This window comes from Bactrocera neohumeralis, chromosome 2 (assembly GCF_024586455.1).
Source record: "Bactrocera neohumeralis isolate Rockhampton chromosome 2, APGP_CSIRO_Bneo_wtdbg2-racon-allhic-juicebox.fasta_v2, whole genome shotgun sequence".
Taxonomy (NCBI): Eukaryota; Metazoa; Arthropoda; class Insecta; order Diptera; family Tephritidae; genus Bactrocera; species Bactrocera neohumeralis.
In genome coordinates this window covers 32,504,742-32,524,789 of record NC_065919.1, presented here as the reverse complement: position 1 = coordinate 32,524,789, position 20,048 = coordinate 32,504,742, and the positions used below count along the sequence as shown (strand labels likewise).

The 20,048-nt window shown below is 37.9% G+C and overlaps 2 protein-coding genes and 1 long non-coding RNA gene across 4 annotated transcripts; 1 reads left to right on the top strand and 2 right to left on the bottom strand.

Annotated features, from left to right (window-relative positions):
• Nucleotides 1–1,109: 1,109 nt before the first annotated feature.
• On the bottom strand, nucleotides 1,110–4,715 carry LOC126764477 (uncharacterized). The gene is made up of 2 exons (XR_007668004.1): nucleotides 4,607–4,715; nucleotides 1,110–1,391 (listed from the first exon to the last, which is right to left on the bottom strand). It is a non-coding gene; the product is annotated as an uncharacterized LOC126764477 (long non-coding RNA).
• A 1,772-nt stretch (nucleotides 4,716–6,487) lies between these two features.
• LOC126764424 (uncharacterized) lies at nucleotides 6,488–17,209 on the top strand. The gene is made up of 3 exons (XM_050482111.1): nucleotides 6,488–6,606; nucleotides 16,821–17,003; nucleotides 17,067–17,209. The coding sequence occupies exons 1-3, from the start codon at nucleotides 6,579–6,581 to the stop codon at nucleotides 17,123–17,125; spliced, it is 270 nt and encodes an 89-aa protein (XP_050338068.1). The 5' UTR covers nucleotides 6,488–6,578; the 3' UTR covers nucleotides 17,126–17,209.
• Nucleotides 17,163–18,892, bottom strand: LOC126764349 (iron-sulfur cluster assembly scaffold protein IscU). Of its 2 annotated transcripts, none has more exons than XM_050482071.1 (3): nucleotides 18,686–18,892; nucleotides 18,084–18,537; nucleotides 17,163–17,407 (listed from the first exon to the last, which is right to left on the bottom strand). In XM_050482071.1, the coding sequence occupies exons 1-2, from the start codon at nucleotides 18,767–18,769 to the stop codon at nucleotides 18,166–18,168; spliced, it is 456 nt and encodes a 151-aa protein (XP_050338028.1). In that variant the 5' UTR covers nucleotides 18,770–18,892; the 3' UTR covers nucleotides 17,163–17,407; nucleotides 18,084–18,165. The 2 variants fall into 2 exon arrangements, with proteins under 2 accessions (XP_050338028.1, XP_050338029.1); XM_050482072.1 differs by having other exon boundaries at nucleotides 17,163–17,402.
• Nucleotides 18,893–20,048: the final 1,156 nt, after the last annotated feature.

Here is a 20,048-nt window from a genome sequence, read left to right as displayed (position 1 = left end):
CTAAAAGTGCGTTAACCGACTAACAAAAAACGTCAGAAACACTAAATTTTACGGAAGAAGTGGCAGAAGGAAGCTACACCCAGCCTTTTTTTAAAAATTGAAAATGGGCGTGGCGCCGCCCACTTATGGACCAAGAACCATATCTCAGGAGCTACTAGACCGATTTCAATGAAATTCGATATATAATGTTTTCTTAACACCCTGATGACATGTACGAAATATGGCTGAAATCGGTTCACAACCACGCCTTCTTCCAATATAAAGCTATTTTGAATTCCATCTGATGCCTTCTCTGTATAATACGAGTATAAACATTAGGAACCAATGATGATAGCGGAATAAAACTTTACAAAAATACGGTATTTGAAAAATATGTAAATGACGTATTATGAAATCTCGATTATCACTTTACCATGCGAGAGTATAAAATGTTCGGTGACACCTGAACTTAGCCCTTCCTTACTTGTTATAATGTTATTAATGTGAACAAGAGATCGACAGTATCAAATAAACACCAAAAATGAAAACAGATCAGTAATGCATAAAAGACCTTAAGATACTAAGCGAAGGAACAACTGTTTTTAACTATTTAAGTTTCCAAAAGGTTAAGAAAAATAAATATTTTTTTTCACATTAGTTGTACTTACTATGACTCTTCGCGGACAAGTTGACGTCCCTAGAAGAAGTTGTGGAAGTCACTTCTCACCATTAATCCGCTTTTTTGGAGGCTGTGCTACATTAAATGGTTTTCTATCCGGGTGCAAGCGAATAGGCCCCTTGCTGACTGCTTGCGGTGTATGGGTTTCGACCATAGTGCAGAGGGATATCTAAGCAAGAGGCTTCTAGATAATAGGGTTAGGAGTAGATGGCAAGTCTGTAGGAACAATAGCCGTAACGGTCGCATAATAGCTTAACGAGTACATCCGAGATGATATGTTTTTTTAGGGTAAAGCAGATTTCGGATCCTGTCTGAGTCTGAGTTTTCAGACTCCTATCTCATAGGTCAAAGTGTAAATGTGGGGCGCATATACAGGGTTGGGATCATGTGATCGCGGCAGTGGCGAAGGCAGGAAAAAAATTTGGGGGGGGTTTTATGTAAAAAGACAATGTTTCATTATTTTATTCACAAATTGAAGTCTAATCTTCTTTTATTTTGGGCCATAACATTTAAAATCTCTTCCTCCGTCACGTCTACATCTCTATGGATATTCAAGAGAGCCATTCCGTTCAGGCGTGCTTCTCCAGTTTTATTTCTTAAATGTGTTTTAAGCCTGCGAAGTGAGGAAAACGAGCGTTCACTTGAAGCGACAGATATAGGGATTGTTGCTCCAATCTTTAAAAAACGATGCACTAAAAAAGTTTTGGATCTCTTTGTTTGATTTAACCAGTTCCTGAAAATATATTCAAAATTTTAGTTAGAAAATATAATCTGAAGAAAAGATTTTTAACCTTTTCCACATTCTAAATTCAGCAAATGAAAAACAAATAATAAGTAAAGTTGTGTATCTAATTCAGACCAGTTTTTTCTGGTTGTTTTTATTAAAAATATAGGCATTTTAGTTAAGACACTCAAGTATTTTTTTGCAAATAGCATAATTTTTTTAAATTTAAATTTATTTCACAACAGTTTGCTCATGGAACGAAAACTGAAAGTCATAATAAATGAGTTTTTATTTTTCCTGTATTATGATTAACAATAAACTGTAAAAAATATAATAGAAACCTTATTGGTGACTTTTCAGTTCAGAACTAATTTTCAAAAGAAGTCCATTTTCGACTCACAATTCCCCTTAAATCTAAAAAAATCCAGTTCAGCAGCCACAGAGTTATAAGGCAAGCTCATTACTTTGAAGCAAATTAAAAAAAAATGTCTCTGTCCAGTTTATATTTTTTTTTGTTTTTAACACCCCAAAATTAATTGGTGAGATAACTGTTTCTTAAAATAAGTTTCTTTAAACTATTTTAGCCACATAAATGGAGAAATTGAATCAACTTTCACTGGAAAAGTATTACATCAAAATAGGCTGTGGAAAAGAGTAAAACTATTTCGAATGCGAATCCATGATTATCGGTAACAAAAATTCTTTCACATTTACAAAGTGAAAGTTATGAAGTACCCTTAGCACAAATTATTCGAGAAGGATTGCATGAGTATGGCAAGCACGGAGAAAGAGTTGCTAGAAAATTCCATACGTTAGTAAAATAAAACGAAAAAAGTATGGAATTTTGGAAAACAGTTTTTTGGACAGGTGAGTCTATGGTTCTGTTTGACGTACCAATGTACAAATCCTTAGTTTAAAGGATAAGAAAAGGATTTAATGGTATGACGTTGTTTATGCGAAAGTGGAATAGGGAAATTAATCACTGTAGAAGGTAAAGACAAAGCCGAAATCTACTTACAAATTTTAAAAGAGGTTACAATACCAGAAGGAAGGATACTATCAGGAAATGAATTTGTGCTACGACAAGACAACGCTCCAATCAACGTTGCCCAAAAAAAACTAAATACTTAGAAGATGAAGATATTAATGTTTAGAAATAGCCACCGCAAAGCCCCAATATATCCCCAATTGAGAACGTTAAGACAATTTTGAATCTAGACATTTCTCAACAATCACTGCAAAATATTACACAATTAAAAAAGTTATCAATGAGTCAAGGGAAAAATTACTACCAAGGAATGCCAAATACTTGTGGAGACCGTGGAAGATCGTTTATCGAAAATGTCCGGCAGTAATTGAGTTCATTCTGGATATTAAAGCCAAAGGTAATGAATACAAATAACACTAGTTTACAGTACATTTGTTGCCGAAGAAATTTTAGCTGTTGCTGACTACATATAATATGCTATTTCCAAAAACATAATTTAAATATTTTTATCAGCTCTAGTTTCAGAGTTTCAGCTATGTAGGTATTACAAGAAAAAAACATGAATTTATTAGGAACAATTTTATTAAGCAAAATACTTAATCATTAAGTTCTAAAAAACTTCGTTTTAAAGCTCTTCTCCGATGTGTAGGCTTTGGAAAATTACGTTTTAGAGACCAACAATAGTCAGACATCATATTTGTATCCTAGAAACCCTGACAGCGCTCTTCCATGACGCGTAAGTCTTGATGCATACGCTCTCCCTGCTCTTCGCTCATATCTCCCAAATTTTCCGGAAACCTCTCTAGGTGACTATGGAGGAAGTGGAGTTGTATACTCATATTGCATCCCATATTTTTTAATTGTAGCAGAAGGTCTTCTACAAGTTCAATATAATTTTCAGATTTTTTATTTCCGAGAAAATTCTGCATCACAGATACGAATGCTATACAAGCCTTTAATTCTGACTCAGTCATAGAAATTCTAAATTGAGTATCTTTCGTAAGTTGTCTAATTTGGGGGCCATCAAAAATTCTGGCTTTAATCTTTTCTATAGTGAGCTGAGGAAATTTTTGGCAAATGTAAGAAAAGCAGTTCCCATCTTTATCTAGTGATTTTACAAACTGTTTCATGTTGCCCAGTTTTATATGTAATGGTGGAAGGATAATTTTGTTCCGAGCTACTAATGAATTGTAGACTATATGTATTGTGCTTTCCAGGCTCAATTTTTTCTCTCAAGGGCTAGTTTTTTCTCACCCAATGCTCTTGTTTAGCTCCAATGTCCCAAAGACATACTATATAAAACAGTGAAACTTTTTATAACCACTTTGTTGACCGAGAAGAATGTTGACCATTGTTAAATCGACACAAATTTGCCACTCATGGTCATTGTATTTTATTTTGCTCAAGACTAGCGAAATGTTACAATATTCCTCCTTTAACTTTGTACTGTGGGCAATAGGTTCCATTATGTAATAGAATACATTTGAGGCTACGTTTTGAGCTGTCAATGAATAAACGCCAGTCGTTTGATTCGTATCGCTTCAAGACCATTTTTATCAACAAGTTTTTGATATCTGAACAAAAGGTAATGCCGTTTTCTTCGGAAAAATAACGCCGTAATTCTGCATCTCTTTCACGATAAAAACTTAGTATCCGAGGATAGCAATTAGCTAAATTTTTAGTGTTTAAACCGTTTATGTTCACACTACAAAAATAACGGTTTACGAGATGATTTCGTGGTTCTCGCCAAATAGTCGGTGTTCCAAATTTAAAGGCACTTCTTTTACCACTTTTCCATAATCTTAAATACTCCACACAAGATTTACAAACACAATTGGGAGCCCAAGAATTCTTATTTTTATCCAAGAGCACCCCAAAATACTAAATATAGGTACTTTTCACCAACTCTGATATACACTATATACATACATGTGCTTAAGTGATAAAAATCAAAAACAAAGTAACTCGAGCTGCTTAAAAATTTTTGAGGGTAGATTTGACAAAAACAAGTATTAAGTTAATAATATCAATCGCAGAATTCGCGGCAACAGACAAAAAGTTCAATACTGTAAACTAGTGTAATATAACATGATTTAAGTACATAGTGATATTACTGCTCATTATCGAGCGATTTATTGTATATTTTTGCGTTTTAATAATTTTTAAATACTATTCGATCTGTACTTTAATTAACTTAAATATCATTGAAATAATTTAATCGAAAAAGTTATATTACTTTGAACAATTTATATTGCGTGGAAATTTAGTTCTGTCATGTACTGTATGTCAAACTAGAATTAAATGAGTTTTTATTAAACAAAAAGTTTTACTTAAACTGAATGCTTTTATATTTTAAATTACGTTTACACATATTTCGTATAGAGGATGTGACCTCTACCCGTGCATATTTTGCTTAATTAATTTTTATTATAAATAATTAGATATGACAAAGTGAATATTTACGATTTCAATAACAAACAAAACAAATGCTGAAATCCAGCTATTATTTTCTGGCTGCGTATATATTCCGGTGTAAACATACACACCTACTTGTATTCATCACAGCCGGCAAGTGAGGCTTAACGAAAATATTTTTAATGCTCGCCAAAACTGAATATGACTCAAACTAGGTACAACACATACATATACGTATAAGTATTTTGTTCTACATAAATCATTTGGTATACTACATAGGTATATATATAATGTGTGTACATTATAAGTGAGTATGTGTGCTATGTGTGTACTATTAAAAGCGCGTCAAGAATCGGAAAAGAAACTGTTGAATCAATATCTTTAGGATTCAAAAGCAAAAGTAATTTAACAAGCTTGCTGTGGCAGTACAAAAGCAGCAGAAATATTTAATAAACAGTAGGCAAATTCCATCAGAAATTAATATACATATGTGCATGCAGTACATGCAGATATACATACATATCTCATATGTAGACCCTTCTGCAATTTAGTCACTATTTGTATTCTAACAAATTTTCCGACAGGGTGTGTTAAATATATGATACATATGTATATATATATTTTATTAGTAGTTTAATATTTGCGAATGTATTTAGCGGTATATACAACTGGGTTCGAAATAATAGCATTGTCATTATCAGGAATTTAATCGAAGAAAATAATAATGTATTTGATGCTTATTTTATTTTTATTGTTGATATTCAAGCTTCCAAGAAATATAGTTTCTTTAAAAAATAATAAGCTTGTTTCCTAAAATATTTGACAGCAGTGTAGATAATTTTCCACCAAGAACCAATTGATTCATTATAATAACAAAAAATAAAGCTTAAGCTTTTACTACTTCATTGAACGTTCGTTGTTAGATAATACAGCTGCGTATCTCTAGGTATGGAGTCCACTAAACACATGCTTGGCTTTCTCCGTATCCTTCACATTGCATAACTGCTTCTTATTTGACAGATTCTTCTTCCCTACAGCTTCCTTGACTTCTGCCCAAAAATTTCCAATTGAATTAAAGTCAGGTGACTGGGCCACCTAGCTCATAACCCTAACTCCTTTTGAAATAAATCGGTCGTAGTCTTCTTGATATACCCATTTTACTGGCGTACCTAAATAAAAGTGTTGGACGGTACAATTTTTACCGGTCAGCGTTAACGTCAATGCGACAACTTTGCGTCAAATTGTCACTTTATTTGTAAAAATAAAAAAGAAAGAATATTTTAATATTTTACAAAAAAAAAATGGTTTTAAAATTTAAAGAGCGATATATTGACTAAACATTGTTTAATCTACTCACCTTAAAATAAACTTTTCTCATTTCAGTCAAATTCTCTCAAATAAAATGACTATTTCGCCTACTCTGCTATTTTAAATCACTACAAAAAATAACTACGTAGCACAAAAAACGGTACTCCATGAGTGACACCTGTTTCAAAACTCAATTTAAACACAGAGTAACAATATTTTGGACCGTGTTCTGGCATAGAAAAAAATAAATGACAAGAATCTTTTAAGTGTAGAAATAAGTTTATTTTAAGTCTCACAAGCCACTACTATTATTTCGAACATAGTTGTATATGCACAAACATATATGAATTAATATAGAAGTCAAGCAACATGCTAGACTGCGTCAATTTAAATTCGCGAATTAGTTGAATTTGAATCAATAAGAGTGTTACAACTCCCTCGATCATTTACTCATTTGGGAATAACATACTATTATAATTAACAATATGCGAGTTACTATTGTGATTTTTGTCGGTAAATATTCTAAAAAATTATATTTGTAATATTTTGCTTAAGAAACAAGGACTATTGAAATCTATTGAACATTTTTTCCACCTGTTGCCATAATACCAAAGTAAAAGAATGACTTTGTTGTTGTTGTAGCAGCAAATGACTGTGAAGACTGCTGCTAATTTGGCAGTCTTTGAAAATTCAGGTCGGCTCCGGTTACATACATCCAAATATTGTAGGAACGGGAGTGGCATCAGTCAGTGCACACTGTAATTCATTCATAAGCGGAACAAAGGCTTCAATAATAAGTAAAGGTAATACTCTTGCAAGGATCAAAGCTGGGAAAATACTTTTAGGTGTTGGCAAAACTATATCTTAAACAAGTATGGAGAAGCTAAGTTCGAAAGCAACCTAATATTTTATACTCTTGCAACTTGCAACAATCAAAGCCGGGGAAAAATTCTTTTCGAATTTCGATAATATATCTGACTGGTTCACCGCCATTTTCATTCGGATTTTCGTTATCTGGGGGCTTGAATAGTTTTGATCCGACTTGAACAATTTTTGGCTATTAGGTGGCCTCACAGGCACTATTCGTGCAAAGTTTTTTCCGGATACATTGATTGGTGTTTAATTTGCATACTGGAAAGTGAAAGAATCTGATGGATTTTAAAATTGTGTTATATGAGAAGTAGGCGTTGTTGTGGATAATGCTATCTAGGTCGGTGGCACGCTAACCAATTTTAACAACGGCTCCCATAAAGCCTTGTCTTATGATCTCGGACGTAAAATTTTAATTTTCTGACTTATTGTATTTTAAGTGGTTTAGGAGATATGTACATTAAACCTCTTAGAGTGCGTGGTCAGATCCATTTTTTCAAAGTTTTGCTACTGTAATCCTCTGCGCCAAATTACAGTTTTATATCTTAGTTTGGAGTTCAGTTGTGGTACTTTATAGACTTTCGTTTAATGGCGTTTTGTGGGCATGGCAGTGGTCCGATTACACCCATCTACGAACCTGTTCTCATTTTCTTGCCAAGGTATACGTGGGTGCACAGATAGACAATCCGACGGACAGACAGTCAGTCGGACTTCTAATCGACTCTTTCTGATTATTTACATACATATATGCTATGTATATCTATGCCGATTAGTTCTAGTTGATACAAACAGTCGTTAGGTGCACACGCTATACCATGTATGTAGCAACATTTTGCTTGAATATACAAATTTTAGGAACATTTTCAACAATAATTATTTGACAAAACTGTGAACCAATGCACCATAAATAATGCCGCAGAACCTTTCTCTCGAAAACTCGTAACGTCGACTCATCAGATGTTGTCATCGTCCATGCCTTTGCACCATATAGCATGACGGGAATAATGAGTAACTTATAGAGTTTGGATTTTGTTCTTCCGGAGAGAACTTTACTTCTCAATTGCCTACTCAATTCGAAGAAGCATCTGTTGGCAAGAGTTATTCTGCGTTGGATTTCGAAGCTGACATTATTATTGGTGTTGATTCTGGTTCCAAGATACAGGAAATTATCTACTACTTCGGAGTTATGACTGTCAACAGTGACGTGGGACCCTGGTCGCGAGTGCGACGACTGTTTGTTTGGTGACACGAGATATTTTGTCTTGCTCTCATTTACTACCAGACCCATTTTCCTCGATCCCTCATCCATTCTGGAGAAAACAGAACTAACGGCGCGGCTGTTGAGGCCAATGATATCAATATCATCGGCATACGCCAGCATGTATCACTTTTCACCTTCTCTCTCAAACCATTTTGAGGTTTCGATGAAACTACTTATGTCTGATATGCTTTTAGTTGAAATCCATTCAAGGTTTGGTGCTTGATGGATTCCAAGTGTTTTGTGTCGGATCGGGCATTCGCAGAGAAAGTGGAAAATTGTTTCCTTGTTCCCTGCTACTCCGCGGCCTCCGCAGATGTCGTTGTAGGGCATACCCATTTTGGACGCATGTTCCCCAAATGGCCACTGACCTGTTGTGGCAGCTGTTACTCTGCACATGCGTTTTCTTGACCTATTTAATAAGTCGTTGGTTCTTTTCTGGTCATATATTGGCCATAATTGTTTAGTTATGACGCATTTTGTAATGTTTTTCCACCTGTTATTTGCAACTTGTTGAAATTGTCTATTGATCTCTCCTTTGATCGATCCTAGCGGGCTCCTGCCTTTGCCAACTCGTCTGCTCTTTCGTCACCGAAAATGTTCCTGTGACCGAGAACCCAGATCAAGTCTAGTTGGAGCTTGTCTTTTATTGAGCTTAGTGCTCTCTTGCAGTTGTCAACTATGCTGGAATTTGTCATGGGTGAAGACAAGGCCAGGAGCGCCGCCTGGCTATCCGTAAATATAGTTGCTTTATCTATATTCCCGTGGTTTTCTAATAGAGCTTCGCAGGCTTTTTCTATGCCTAGTACTTCTGCTTGGAAGATGCTTGCCGAGTTCGGTAGACGTATAGAGAGAGATATGTCTAGATCAGCGGAGAACACCTCAGTGCCTACTCCGCAGTCCATTTTGGACCCGTCGGTATAGACTGAGATGGTATCCTCCTCTCCTATTGAACCTCTTCTCCATTCTCGTCTAGATGGTATCCTCACCTGGAAGTGTCTATTGAAATCCAGCTTTGGGAGAATGTAGTCTGATTTAATAATGGTGAGCTTGTTTAGGATTACACTATGTCTGTAGTTCTGCTGATTCCAACCTCCCAATTCTTTTATTCTTATCGCCGCAATAGCTGCTGTTTTGTGAATAAAAATGTCGATTGGGAGTTGATGTAGGATCACAGTGAGCGCATCAGTCGAACATGACCTGATTGCACCAGTAACACCCGCACATGCTGCTCTTTGTATTCCATTTAATTTTTTAATGTTGTATTGTTTGTTTAGCGCTGGCCACCATACCAGAGCTCCATATGTAAGTATAGGTCTTATGACAGCCGTATACATCCACATGATTATATATTGGTTTGAGGCCCCAATTCTTGTTGACGATTCTCTTACAAGTATAGTAGGCCATGTATGCTTTGTTTATTCTTTTTTCTATATTTATTTTCCCGTACATTTTGGTGTAAACCTCCACCCCCAAGTATTTAGCTGTGGGGGATAGAGTAGTGTTGTACCGTTTAGTACCGGAAGTTGAAATTGAGGTATTTTGGTTCTGCTTGCGAATAGCATCAGTTCTGTTTTGTTCGGGTTAACTCCTAGTCCATTGTTTTTAGCCCATAGGTTTAACCTTCGAAGTGCACTTTCCATAATCTCGCTGACTGTTGAAGGAAACATGCGTGATACCAACAACACTATATCGTCTGCATACGCTACTGCTTTCACTCTTCCACCGTTTAGTTGGAGCAGTATTTCGTTCAGCGCTACAACCCATAGAAGCGGAAAGAGGACCCCTCCTTGAGGCGTTCCTATACTCACATAACTTGTTTGTGTTGCAGCGCTGTTTGAAGCTAAAATCTTCCTATTCTCAAGCATCGATAGTATCCATCTGCACGCAGTGTCATCGATGCCACCATGTGCCAGAGAATTAATTATATCATTTACTTCTATGTTATTAAAGGCGCCCTCTATGTCTAGAAAAGCAGCCATGGTGTATTTTTTGTGGTGTAGTAATTTTTCAATTACACTTATCACCTCGTGAAGGGCAGTTTCGGTTGATCGGCCCTTTATATACGCATGTTGGGACTTCGATAACTTCTCCGCCATTATTGTTCTTACGTGTAAATCTATTAGCCTTTCTAGTACCTTCAACATAAAGGAGGTAAGGCTTATAGGTCTAAAATCCTTCGCATTCTCGTGTGTTCTTCTACCTGGTTTTGGAAGGAACACAACTTTACTTCTTTTCCAATTTCTTGGGATGTAAGATAGTTGAGTGCTAGCTTTGTATATATTTTCAAGCCTTTGAACCATTGGTTCTACCAGTTTTTGCAGCATTATGGGCATAATCCCGTCAGGGCCTGCAAAACCATTTATGGCATATTTAATTTTGCTTTTGTCTACTAATTGGCTTCGATAATGAGCTGTTGATGCTGATGCTGCTTGCTGACTCCCGGGGAAGTGCGTTGTAATAAGTACCTCCAGAGACTCTTTTGCCGAGGAGGTCCAATCACTTCCCTCCGCCCTAATGTAGGCAGTATTAATATGATGTTTGGATAGCATTTTGCTCAGCCTAGCGGTTTGTCTGCAACTTTCTATCGAAGTGCAGAATGATCTCCATGAGTCGTTTTTAGCTTTCCTGACTGCTTTTTTGTATCTTTTCATAACATATTTATATAGCTTTTTCAAAACTGTTAGCGGAGTGAATTTATTGAAAGTTATTGTTAAGATTTTTTCCAACTTCTCTACTTCTGAATCTAGTTCCTGAGGATTTCTAATACTCTTATTGCCTCCCTTTTCAAGGCATTTGTTGCTATACTGGTAAATTCTTCCCACGCTGTTCTTCTAGGGCTCCGATATGTGAGAGGAGCACTGTATTTCTCGCGGATGCTGAAGAGTATCCAGGAGTGATCCGACATGGAAGGCTCATCGGATACCCTCCAGTTATCCACAACGAGACTGTCGTGTGTCTGTTGATAGCGAAAGGTTCAGCACTTCCTCCCACCCCTTAGAAGATTTTTAGTCTGGCCTTGCGAATTCCGAAGCTGGTTTTGTAGTCAGTCTTCTTCAGAGCCTCAATGGACTCATCGCATATTAGCCCCAGTATTGGTCTACTTGCTTTATTTGCTTTTTCCTTCTTGATCAGCTGCCACTCATCTATACCAGGTATAGATTTGTTCTGCAGCTTGATGCACCTCAGGAGTTTTTCGCCTGGCTCCTCTAGAGGGGGTAGCCAAATGCGAGCACGAGGTCTCTTCGGAATGTCCCTGGCGGGTAAAAGCCTCAATTGAAGGCCTACAAAGGCGTTGCTGATTTTAGCAACACTACCCGTCAGGAAATCTAGCGAGGCCTGGTCCGCGCACTTGATGACCCTGTAGCCCCTGAGGGTCTCAGAGGAGTCAAACTCCGGGTGAGGACCCGCAGGATTGTCGAGTACAAAGCTTAGCACCATACTCGACAATCTGACGTCGATCTCCACCCATCTTTCCTGTATAGTGCTCGAAGAAGAGGAATTCCCATCTATGATGGCCACTTGCAGGCTATCCCTGGTTACATCGCAGAAATGCCTTGCCGTTGTTGTGCTGCTGTGTTCACCTTCACTCCGCCTAGGTTTTTTGGGCAGAGGTTTTGGTATTTCTGTGATAGAGCGATACCTTTTTTATGAAGTGCTCTCTTGTTTGCTCTCTTCCAGAGGTTCTGATTGCTTCCTTTTTAGGTAGCTTTCATATTCCTCTACTATTGTTTTGAGGCGCTTTGTTTCTTCTTCATCAATTGGGAAACCGGCTGCCCTCTGGTACCGGGTTTTCCTCAGCTGATTCTGGGATTTCTTGCGCTTCTTTTTGTTTTCTCCTTTAGCCGCCAGTGCACTTTGGTTGGTGCTCATGGCAACTTTGGAGGTGAGCGCTTCCTCCCTTAAATCTGCTGTTTTCACTGTTGTATCTACCGGTATACTTTGGTTGGTATGTCCGGCAGTAATCTTACTCGTCTCCCGGCTGGAGGCGAGTAATTCCTCCTCTTCGGATTCTGTAATGGGATTCCTGTAATTCATGTCCTTAGTCATCGCTGTTGTAGTCAATTTGTTTGTTGTTGTTGTTGCTTTATTGTTTTCGTTCATTTTGGTCCCACGAGTAAGCCGGAAAGGGTTGGTCACTCGTCAGAAGGCTTTTATACCTCCGACCTCGCCCGGGCATTGGAGGGGACCGTTCGCGATCAGCTATTTATTACCCCCCGCTGACCATTCAGCCTTCGGCACGGGTACCTCGACACCGTGGCTTAGGGTGCTGTTGGTGCGGGTATCCTCATACTTCCACAATAGGAGATGGGCGTAAAACCTAGGGTTTATTCATCCATATCACTAGTTTGGGAATTATGAGGTGCCCCTCTTAGTTCGTAAGATTAGAGTGCGTTTCCTTTGGGATGCACACTTTACTCTTACTTAAGCCCCTTCGCCACGACAAGGCGACCAACTGGAAAGAGTCAAACTGGTAAGAAGTGTCGAAAACACTAGTCTTTTGGAAATTTGGGTGATGTAAATTGAATGGTTTTGGAGATATATACAATTAACCTTTAGGGGTTACGACCACTTTTCAAATATTTAAAACCCCAGATGCCCCTTTGTAGTGCGATTTATTGTACCAAATAACAGTTCTGTATCTTAATTTGTGGTTTTGTTATGGCAACTTATCAGGGGTGTTGTGGAATCTGATAGTTGTCGGAATCAGAATTGAAACCGATCAAAAAAAGTAGTAGGTGACATGAATTCAGATATTATTGGTTTAATATTCGAAACAGAATTTGTATCGGTTTTGGGTGTGACGGAAACCAATTTTATCGGTTTTGCTATCAAAAACAAAGCAAGAAGATAGTCACTCACAGATTTGAAATGTAAGCTAAGAAATCAAGTTATTGTATTATTTCGAATTAATTTAGCGTTTTTTCCATAAGGGAAATATTAATAAATATTATCTCTTAAAAACTTCCTTTAATTCGGAACTTATTAAAAACTTTAACAGGAATGCTTCCAAATGTATTAATTTGCAAGTTTTTCATATTAGTTAACAGCTGGTTCGAATATTGGTTTTGAGTATGTTCGAAAAGACGAAAATGTAATCAGATTCTGTGACACCATTGAAAATCAGAATTAGTTTGCAATTCTGACAGCTAAGCAATTCTCTCTTGGATTCCACAACACCCCTGTATATGTGTTCGAATAGAGGTGATTAGTGGACGTGGTAATAGACCGATTCCGTCCATCTGCAATACCAATCCGCCATGGGTGCCGAGAAACACGTGTACTAAGTTTCATCACGATACCTTAATTTTTACTCAAGCTACTCGGAATTCGTCTTGTCATCCTGATCATTTATATATATGTATATAACTCTATCCGAGAAGAATTGCTCTAGAAATCTAAGCCCGTTTAGATCGTATCGTTACTGAAGCAATGCCTTGCAGCAGGGTTGCTTCGTATCCTTCTTACTCGTGCTGGCATTGATTCCAACTCAGGTCCGGAGAAATTCTTCTGCGACACTTGCGCCAAAAGGCTACATCCAAACTCCACCTCGGTCTGGTGTAATAGATGCAATATATGCAGCCATCTTAAGACTTGCTCAGTGCTCAGGACTTATGACACTCAGGGAGTGGACCACGAGTTACGTGGTCCTATGTTGCCAACGCACTACTGCGACCTTAACATCCTTAACACCTCCACGATTCATAGGAGCTCAGATAGGCAACATGACTCTCATTCTGCTCAGTCCCCCACCTCTAACCTTCATCCCGCTCCAATCCTCGTGCGAGAGCCACTCTGCATCTCCTTTTTCCTCGCACAGTCTGTTTCATGTGCGATTCTTGTGCTGACTGGTAACACTTCCCGACATGTTCCGGCTTGAGTGGAGAGTGTCGTAGGTTGCCCCATGCTGCAGGGGTCTGCCCAACAAATCCCAAGAGTGGCATCACTCACTGACATAACAGAGCGGCAACCGCCCCTGCGCTTTTGCAGCTGCAACATCTACCACCTACACGCCACTCCTTTACTTCCAGGATCACCTACAGACACCCGCGTCAAACTCGGATCTTACAATTTAATTGCAACGAACTCTAGAACAAGATCGAATATATAGTTGCATTTATGATCCGGAAACGCGTATCGATAGCTGCGGACTAAAAAACCAAGCTAAAGAGCTTCTTAGATCTTCTGAGGTGTGAAGTTTTCAACGTTGTACGTAAAGATCGCGAGCGAGATAACGGTAGAGGCCAAGTCTTCATACTACACAACACCGTTCAATATCGTCTTATCGATGGCGACATCGGCCGCAGGGATACTATCCTAGAATGACGATTCGTCATTCTGCACAATGAATGACGAAGCCCCTACCAGAGTTATGGGCACCTGTAATAGCTCGCCCGATATTACCATTGCTAGTGGTGGTCTGATAAATAGCATAACCCGGCGATCTATGCTAACTCTTGCATCAGACCATCTGCCCATTATTATCTCGATCGAGACACCTCCCGATTTGGTTTCTGTGGAGAACCGCACATCCGTTAACTTTAACAAAGCTAACTGGGTCGGCTTCACAGAATTTGCTGAGAGCACCTTCAACGCTCTGCTCATTCCTATAGACATATCCGTTGGCGAATGTCGATTCCGCAAGGTGATCGCAGCAGCTACCGCTCGCTTCATCCCGGCTCGAAGAATAGCGGAAGTTCGCCCCAATTTCTCAGCTGAAGCAGCCGTTTTAGCTAATGAGAGCGACACCTTACGTCATGCCGATCCCGGGATCCCCGAATAAGTAATCTCAATTTGGAGATTCGACGATTGGCGCCATCATAAGCGGACGAAATGGATAGAGCACCTGAAGTCTTGCAACCTCTCCACCGGTGTGAGTAAGCTTTGGACTACTGTCAAGACTTTGTCTAACCAGAAGAGACATGACGACCGAGTTGAAGTTCAATTCAATGGTCAAGCCTCTTCGGACCCGAAGAAGTGCGCGAGCTATTTTAGCCGGCAATTTAAACTGCACCCTTCGGTAGACAAAACCAAGCGATATGTTAATCTACGCCTGCGCATAATGCCAAACGACTTCGCGCCACTTACTTTCACCGATGAGGAGGTTCAGAATGCCATCAACAAATCGAAATCTTCTAAATCCATTGGCCCTGATGCAATCAACATGCTTATGCTATAGCATATAGGCTCGACGGGAGTAAGCTACATATCTTACCAAAGTTCTCAACCTGTCGCTGACCACCCTTCAAATACCCGATGTGTGGAAAGTCGGATGAGTGGTCCCACTACTGAACCCTAGGAAACCCGCCAACAAAGGGGAGTCCTATCGTCCGATAACTCTCCTCTCCTCAGTAGTGAAGGCACTTGAGGCCTTGCTACTCCCGACCTTCACTCACCAAATAAGTCTAGCCAACCACCAGCATGGATTCCAAAAAGTGCACAGCACTTAGCTTCATAAACGCCAGATAGTTCGTGGCCTCAACCAGAAACCACCCTGTGAGAGAACGATCCTCATAGCGTTGGACTTGCCAAAAGCTTTTGACACAGTCAACCACACAACGCTACTGCAGGACATTGAGAAAACTACGCTTCCTCCAGGACTGAAGAGGCTGAACGGTTGTCAATCATCCGTACTATTTCGAGGTGAAACATCTAAACTGAGAAGAATTAAACAGGAAACTTCAGAGCTGCTAGAACACTGCACTCCGGACCACGACAGGATGCTTATTGATGTCTCCCATCGAACATCTACATAGTGAGACGCTTATGCTCCCAGTTAAGGAGCATAATGAACTCCTCTCCAAGCGGTTCCTGCTAGGATGTTTTCGTAGAAATCACCCTTGCAGCCACCTGCTTGGAGCGGAACCGCCTCCTAGGATATCAAGAGGTCATTCCTAAACTACGCCGACGGCATCAAACAATACGTCGACCAGACTTCGAACGCAATTAACTTCCGACAAGCACTGACCGCCATTCACATTGTGGAGTCATCAACACCCTCACCGGCTCCCTTCCAGTGAATGGTTATTTGTAATCAAACCACCGCCCATTGCAACCGAAGATCCCGAGTTGCCGCGAGAAACGAGAGTGACCTTTGCGCAGCTTCGTTTTGGATACTGTAGCAGGTTAAACTCCTACTTGTCCAGAATAGACCCCCGACATATCTAGTATATGTCCTTCCTGCAAAGAGTCTCGGCATGACACTGGCTACCTCTTTGCATGCCCCACAAAGACCAATATCTGTCACCTCTCTCCCTTTGGTACGACCCCGTCGAAACAGCACGTTTCTTGGACCTACTATTGGATGACGCAGGCGACAACTTAGATAATCCTTACCATCCTGACGAGGATTAAGAACCCGTTACAACAAAAACAACAACACGTTTTTAACCTGTTTCAACGCCTTCCACGAGACGAATGCACCATAGAGCATTGCTGACTACAGAGCGAAAATACAACTTTTGCTAAGCAATACTTTTAATAATCTTTATAAATCATATGCAGATGGCACCGATTTTAATACATACATATGTATGAATATTGAAAACAAAGTTCAATGAAAAACTTAAATATTTCTTTATTATTTTTTGCCTTTCAGCACTCTGCCTCGTGGCTCTTACTTTTGCATCTCCAGCCGGCAAAAAGCAGGCCCCAGCATGTGCACGTGATTGCGGCGAAAAATATTCACCACTATGCGGCAAAGAGAAAAATGGCAGCAAGTTGCTTACATTTGGAAATGAATGCGTATTGTTGCGTTTTAATTGCGAACATCCCGATGGACGTAAGTGACAATATATGAAACTTACGTAGTAATTACTTACGTATATATTTTTTTTATTTGCAGAATATAACATAGATAGCGTAGGGGAATGTGCCGGCAATGTTAGCGTGCGCCTCTCCTAAAACAAGCCTTCTTATATGGTTTTATTGAAATGTGCAATTAAATTGAAGAAATAAATTTATTTCAATACGTGTATTGCGTAATAATCTTAGTGTTTAAATATAGTTTCTCATTCCATCACATATTTTCAACATAGACATACTTCTATTTCAACTTGCATACGATTATACTCTATTACAGTTCCCAAATTAAAGCTGACGTCCATGGTTCAACATTTCAAAAGGATACAATTTTATGCATTGTTATAAGTATTTAAAGCATAACAAAAGCCGGAAGATGCTGTTCTGAAAACAAAAACAATAAATATTTTAACATTAAGCCTGGGCAATAAAAATATCGTATCAAATAGTCATTAATTATTTCCAAGTCTTAGTAGAAAAAGTGATGAGCAAAACAATAAAAAAGTTTTCAGGTCTTGTACGATTCCAATTTCGTCCAATCGTATGGACGGATATAAAACGTTTTTCAGGTAAAAAAATATATATACATGTAACTGCCACAGGTTTTAGTTTTGAAATTTAATTGTATTTGAAGTCTAAATATTGTAAAACTATTTAAATATGTTAATACACTTTTTGCACATTTAATATATTTGTAAGTAGACTGCACATATTGACATACATCCGGTCAAGAACTTTCTGCAATGGCGGCCTTCGACTACGCTATAATAAATATTTATAATATATTTTTTTATTTAAAAAATAGACAATAAATCGATGTGCGCATAGTTGACTAGAATGAATTAGTTTAGCAATTTTTGGGCTTTAAATATAAATATCTCTAAAACTATAAGTTTGAAGCAAGTTTAAGTACATATGGGATTTTTAATTTGAAAAACTATATCTGTCCGACCAAATCAACAGATCACTTTAACATTGAATCCAGCTATCAATTATTAACATGTATGAAACATTGATTAGTTCGACACATTGAAAGATTTATTTGTTTAATGTTACTCACCTGATAATATCAGCTCTTAAATGTTTATCTTCCATTTAACACTCGTAAACTACAACTAATTCGTTAACATCATTTTTGATTTTTAATCATTCTTTTGTTGTTTTATTTTATAATCGGCAAGTGCTGCTTTTATAGCGTCCTCAGCAAGCATAGAACAATGCAATTTTACTGGGGGAAGACATAACTCTTTAGCTATGTCGGTATTCTTTAATTTTCCGGCTTCATCAATAGTTTTGCCTTTTACCCATTCTGTTGCTAAAGAACTACTAGCAATTGCTGAACCACAACCAAAGGTTTTAAATTTTGCATCGATAATTTTACCATTTTCATCAACTTTGATTTGAAGCTTCATGACATCGCCGCATGCTGGCGCACCAACTAAACCTGTTCCCACCCTTTGATCTTTCTTGTCAAGGGAACCTACATTTCTTGGGTTCTCATAATGTTCCACTACCTGAAAAATATATTATATATTATATATTTATTCTTAATATTGTAGTAATAATAAGTTTTTTATAAATAACATACTCAAGTATTAACCTAAAAATGATTTCAACACATATTTCATTGTTATGAAAGATCTTAATATAATAGATACTTACGTTTTCATGATAAAATACTGCTGGGACACTTTGAATACGTGTCAATCTAGCTTGGAGCAATTTAGATGCGCGAGTTAAGGACATTATTTTGATATATAAACAATTTCTGTTTAAATGATATAGAGTTGTGAAATTCTACGCCTTTAATATTTTGCTGCGATTTGCAAACGAAAACAAGAATATTTTGACAGTCAACGCGTTGCCAACTCCTTGGACAGAGTTTTCAATAGTGTTGCCAAGTCAAAAATACACGTAACATTTAATACAGAGAACGTATAACCAGAGAACTTAAAAGTATAGAGAAGGCAGAGAATGTAAAGTCAGAGAACTTAAAAGTATAGAGAAGGTGCAGGTTCGACCAGAGAAACTGAAAACTCTGACACAGAGAACATAAACAAATTTTTTATGTTCTTGCCTCACATGCCCAAGAATATGAAGAGACATAAATATATGTATGTATGTATGTATGCATGCTCCTTATGTTCGCGATTACATGAGGCAACTTTAGTTGCTAATTCTCGGGCGATTCTCTTTTGCTGTCGCCCATTACCTTCACACGAGCAACTTGTGTTGCGCAACTCTGCTCGAGTTTTTTTTTCTCATTCTCTTTCACTTTATTTTAACCCATTGTCTACTCTTTACTTTAACCCATTGTCGTTTCTTTTTCCTTTTAGGTATTTGGGCCACTCTATCACATATATTAATCAGCTCTGTCAATTAAGAAATACATTTTATTTATTAAAACAAAGATATATCACCCTTTTTACTATCGTCTGAATCAATTTGTATGGCTTCCTCCATACATTTCACAATATCTTTAATTAATTCGATTTTTTCATCATACTCCATTTTCTAAAATATTTATATTATATTATGTATATTTGTATACATATTTGCAAATTAATTACCAAAAGATGAAATTAAATTTTTTAAATATATTCAAAATATTAATTTCAAAAAAAGAACACGAATGCCGAAAAACGTCGCAGCGAACTGTTACGAATAAGAACACAAAGCGAGTTGCTGAACACTGGAAACTCAAGTTAAGAAATTTGATGTTAATTTCTTTTAAAAAAAATTTTATTTATTACTTGTTCGTTACATTACAGAGCTAAGACTAAGACTAAACTTAAGAATTAATTTACTTAAAACCTAAGCTACGTTGCACCGGCCAACTGCTGACTTTGTTGCCGATTCTCCGAATTGGCTTATTTCGGTTGCGCGTGTTGGATTTCCGCTTCACGCCGAAAAATGAGCTTTTATGCTGATGAAAGCGTCTGGCTTTTACTGTGGGAAATGTTGTGCAACTAAAGATGCATTTCCGCTATGATTTGCTAATTATTGCTGATTATGTGTTATTACT

Excerpts from the sequence above, each read along its gene's own strand:
- LOC126764424 (XM_050482111.1), top strand. The coding sequence starts at position 6,579 with ATGCGAGTTACTATTGTGATTTTTGTCG. Across the intron at positions 6,607-16,820 it reads TACTATTGTGATTTTTGTCG|CACTCTGCCTCGTGGCTCTT; the intron begins GTAAATATTCTA and ends TTTGCCTTTCAG. Across the intron at positions 17,004-17,066 it reads TTGCGAACATCCCGATGGAC|AATATAACATAGATAGCGTA; the intron begins GTAAGTGACAAT and ends TTTTATTTGCAG.
- LOC126764349 (XM_050482071.1), bottom strand. The coding sequence starts at position 18,769 with ATGTCCTTAACTCGCGCATCTAAATTGCTCCAAGCTAGATTGACACGT. Across the intron at positions 18,538-18,685 it reads CAGTATTTTATCATGAAAAC|GTAGTGGAACATTATGAGAA; the intron begins GTAAGTATCTAT and ends TATATTTTTCAG.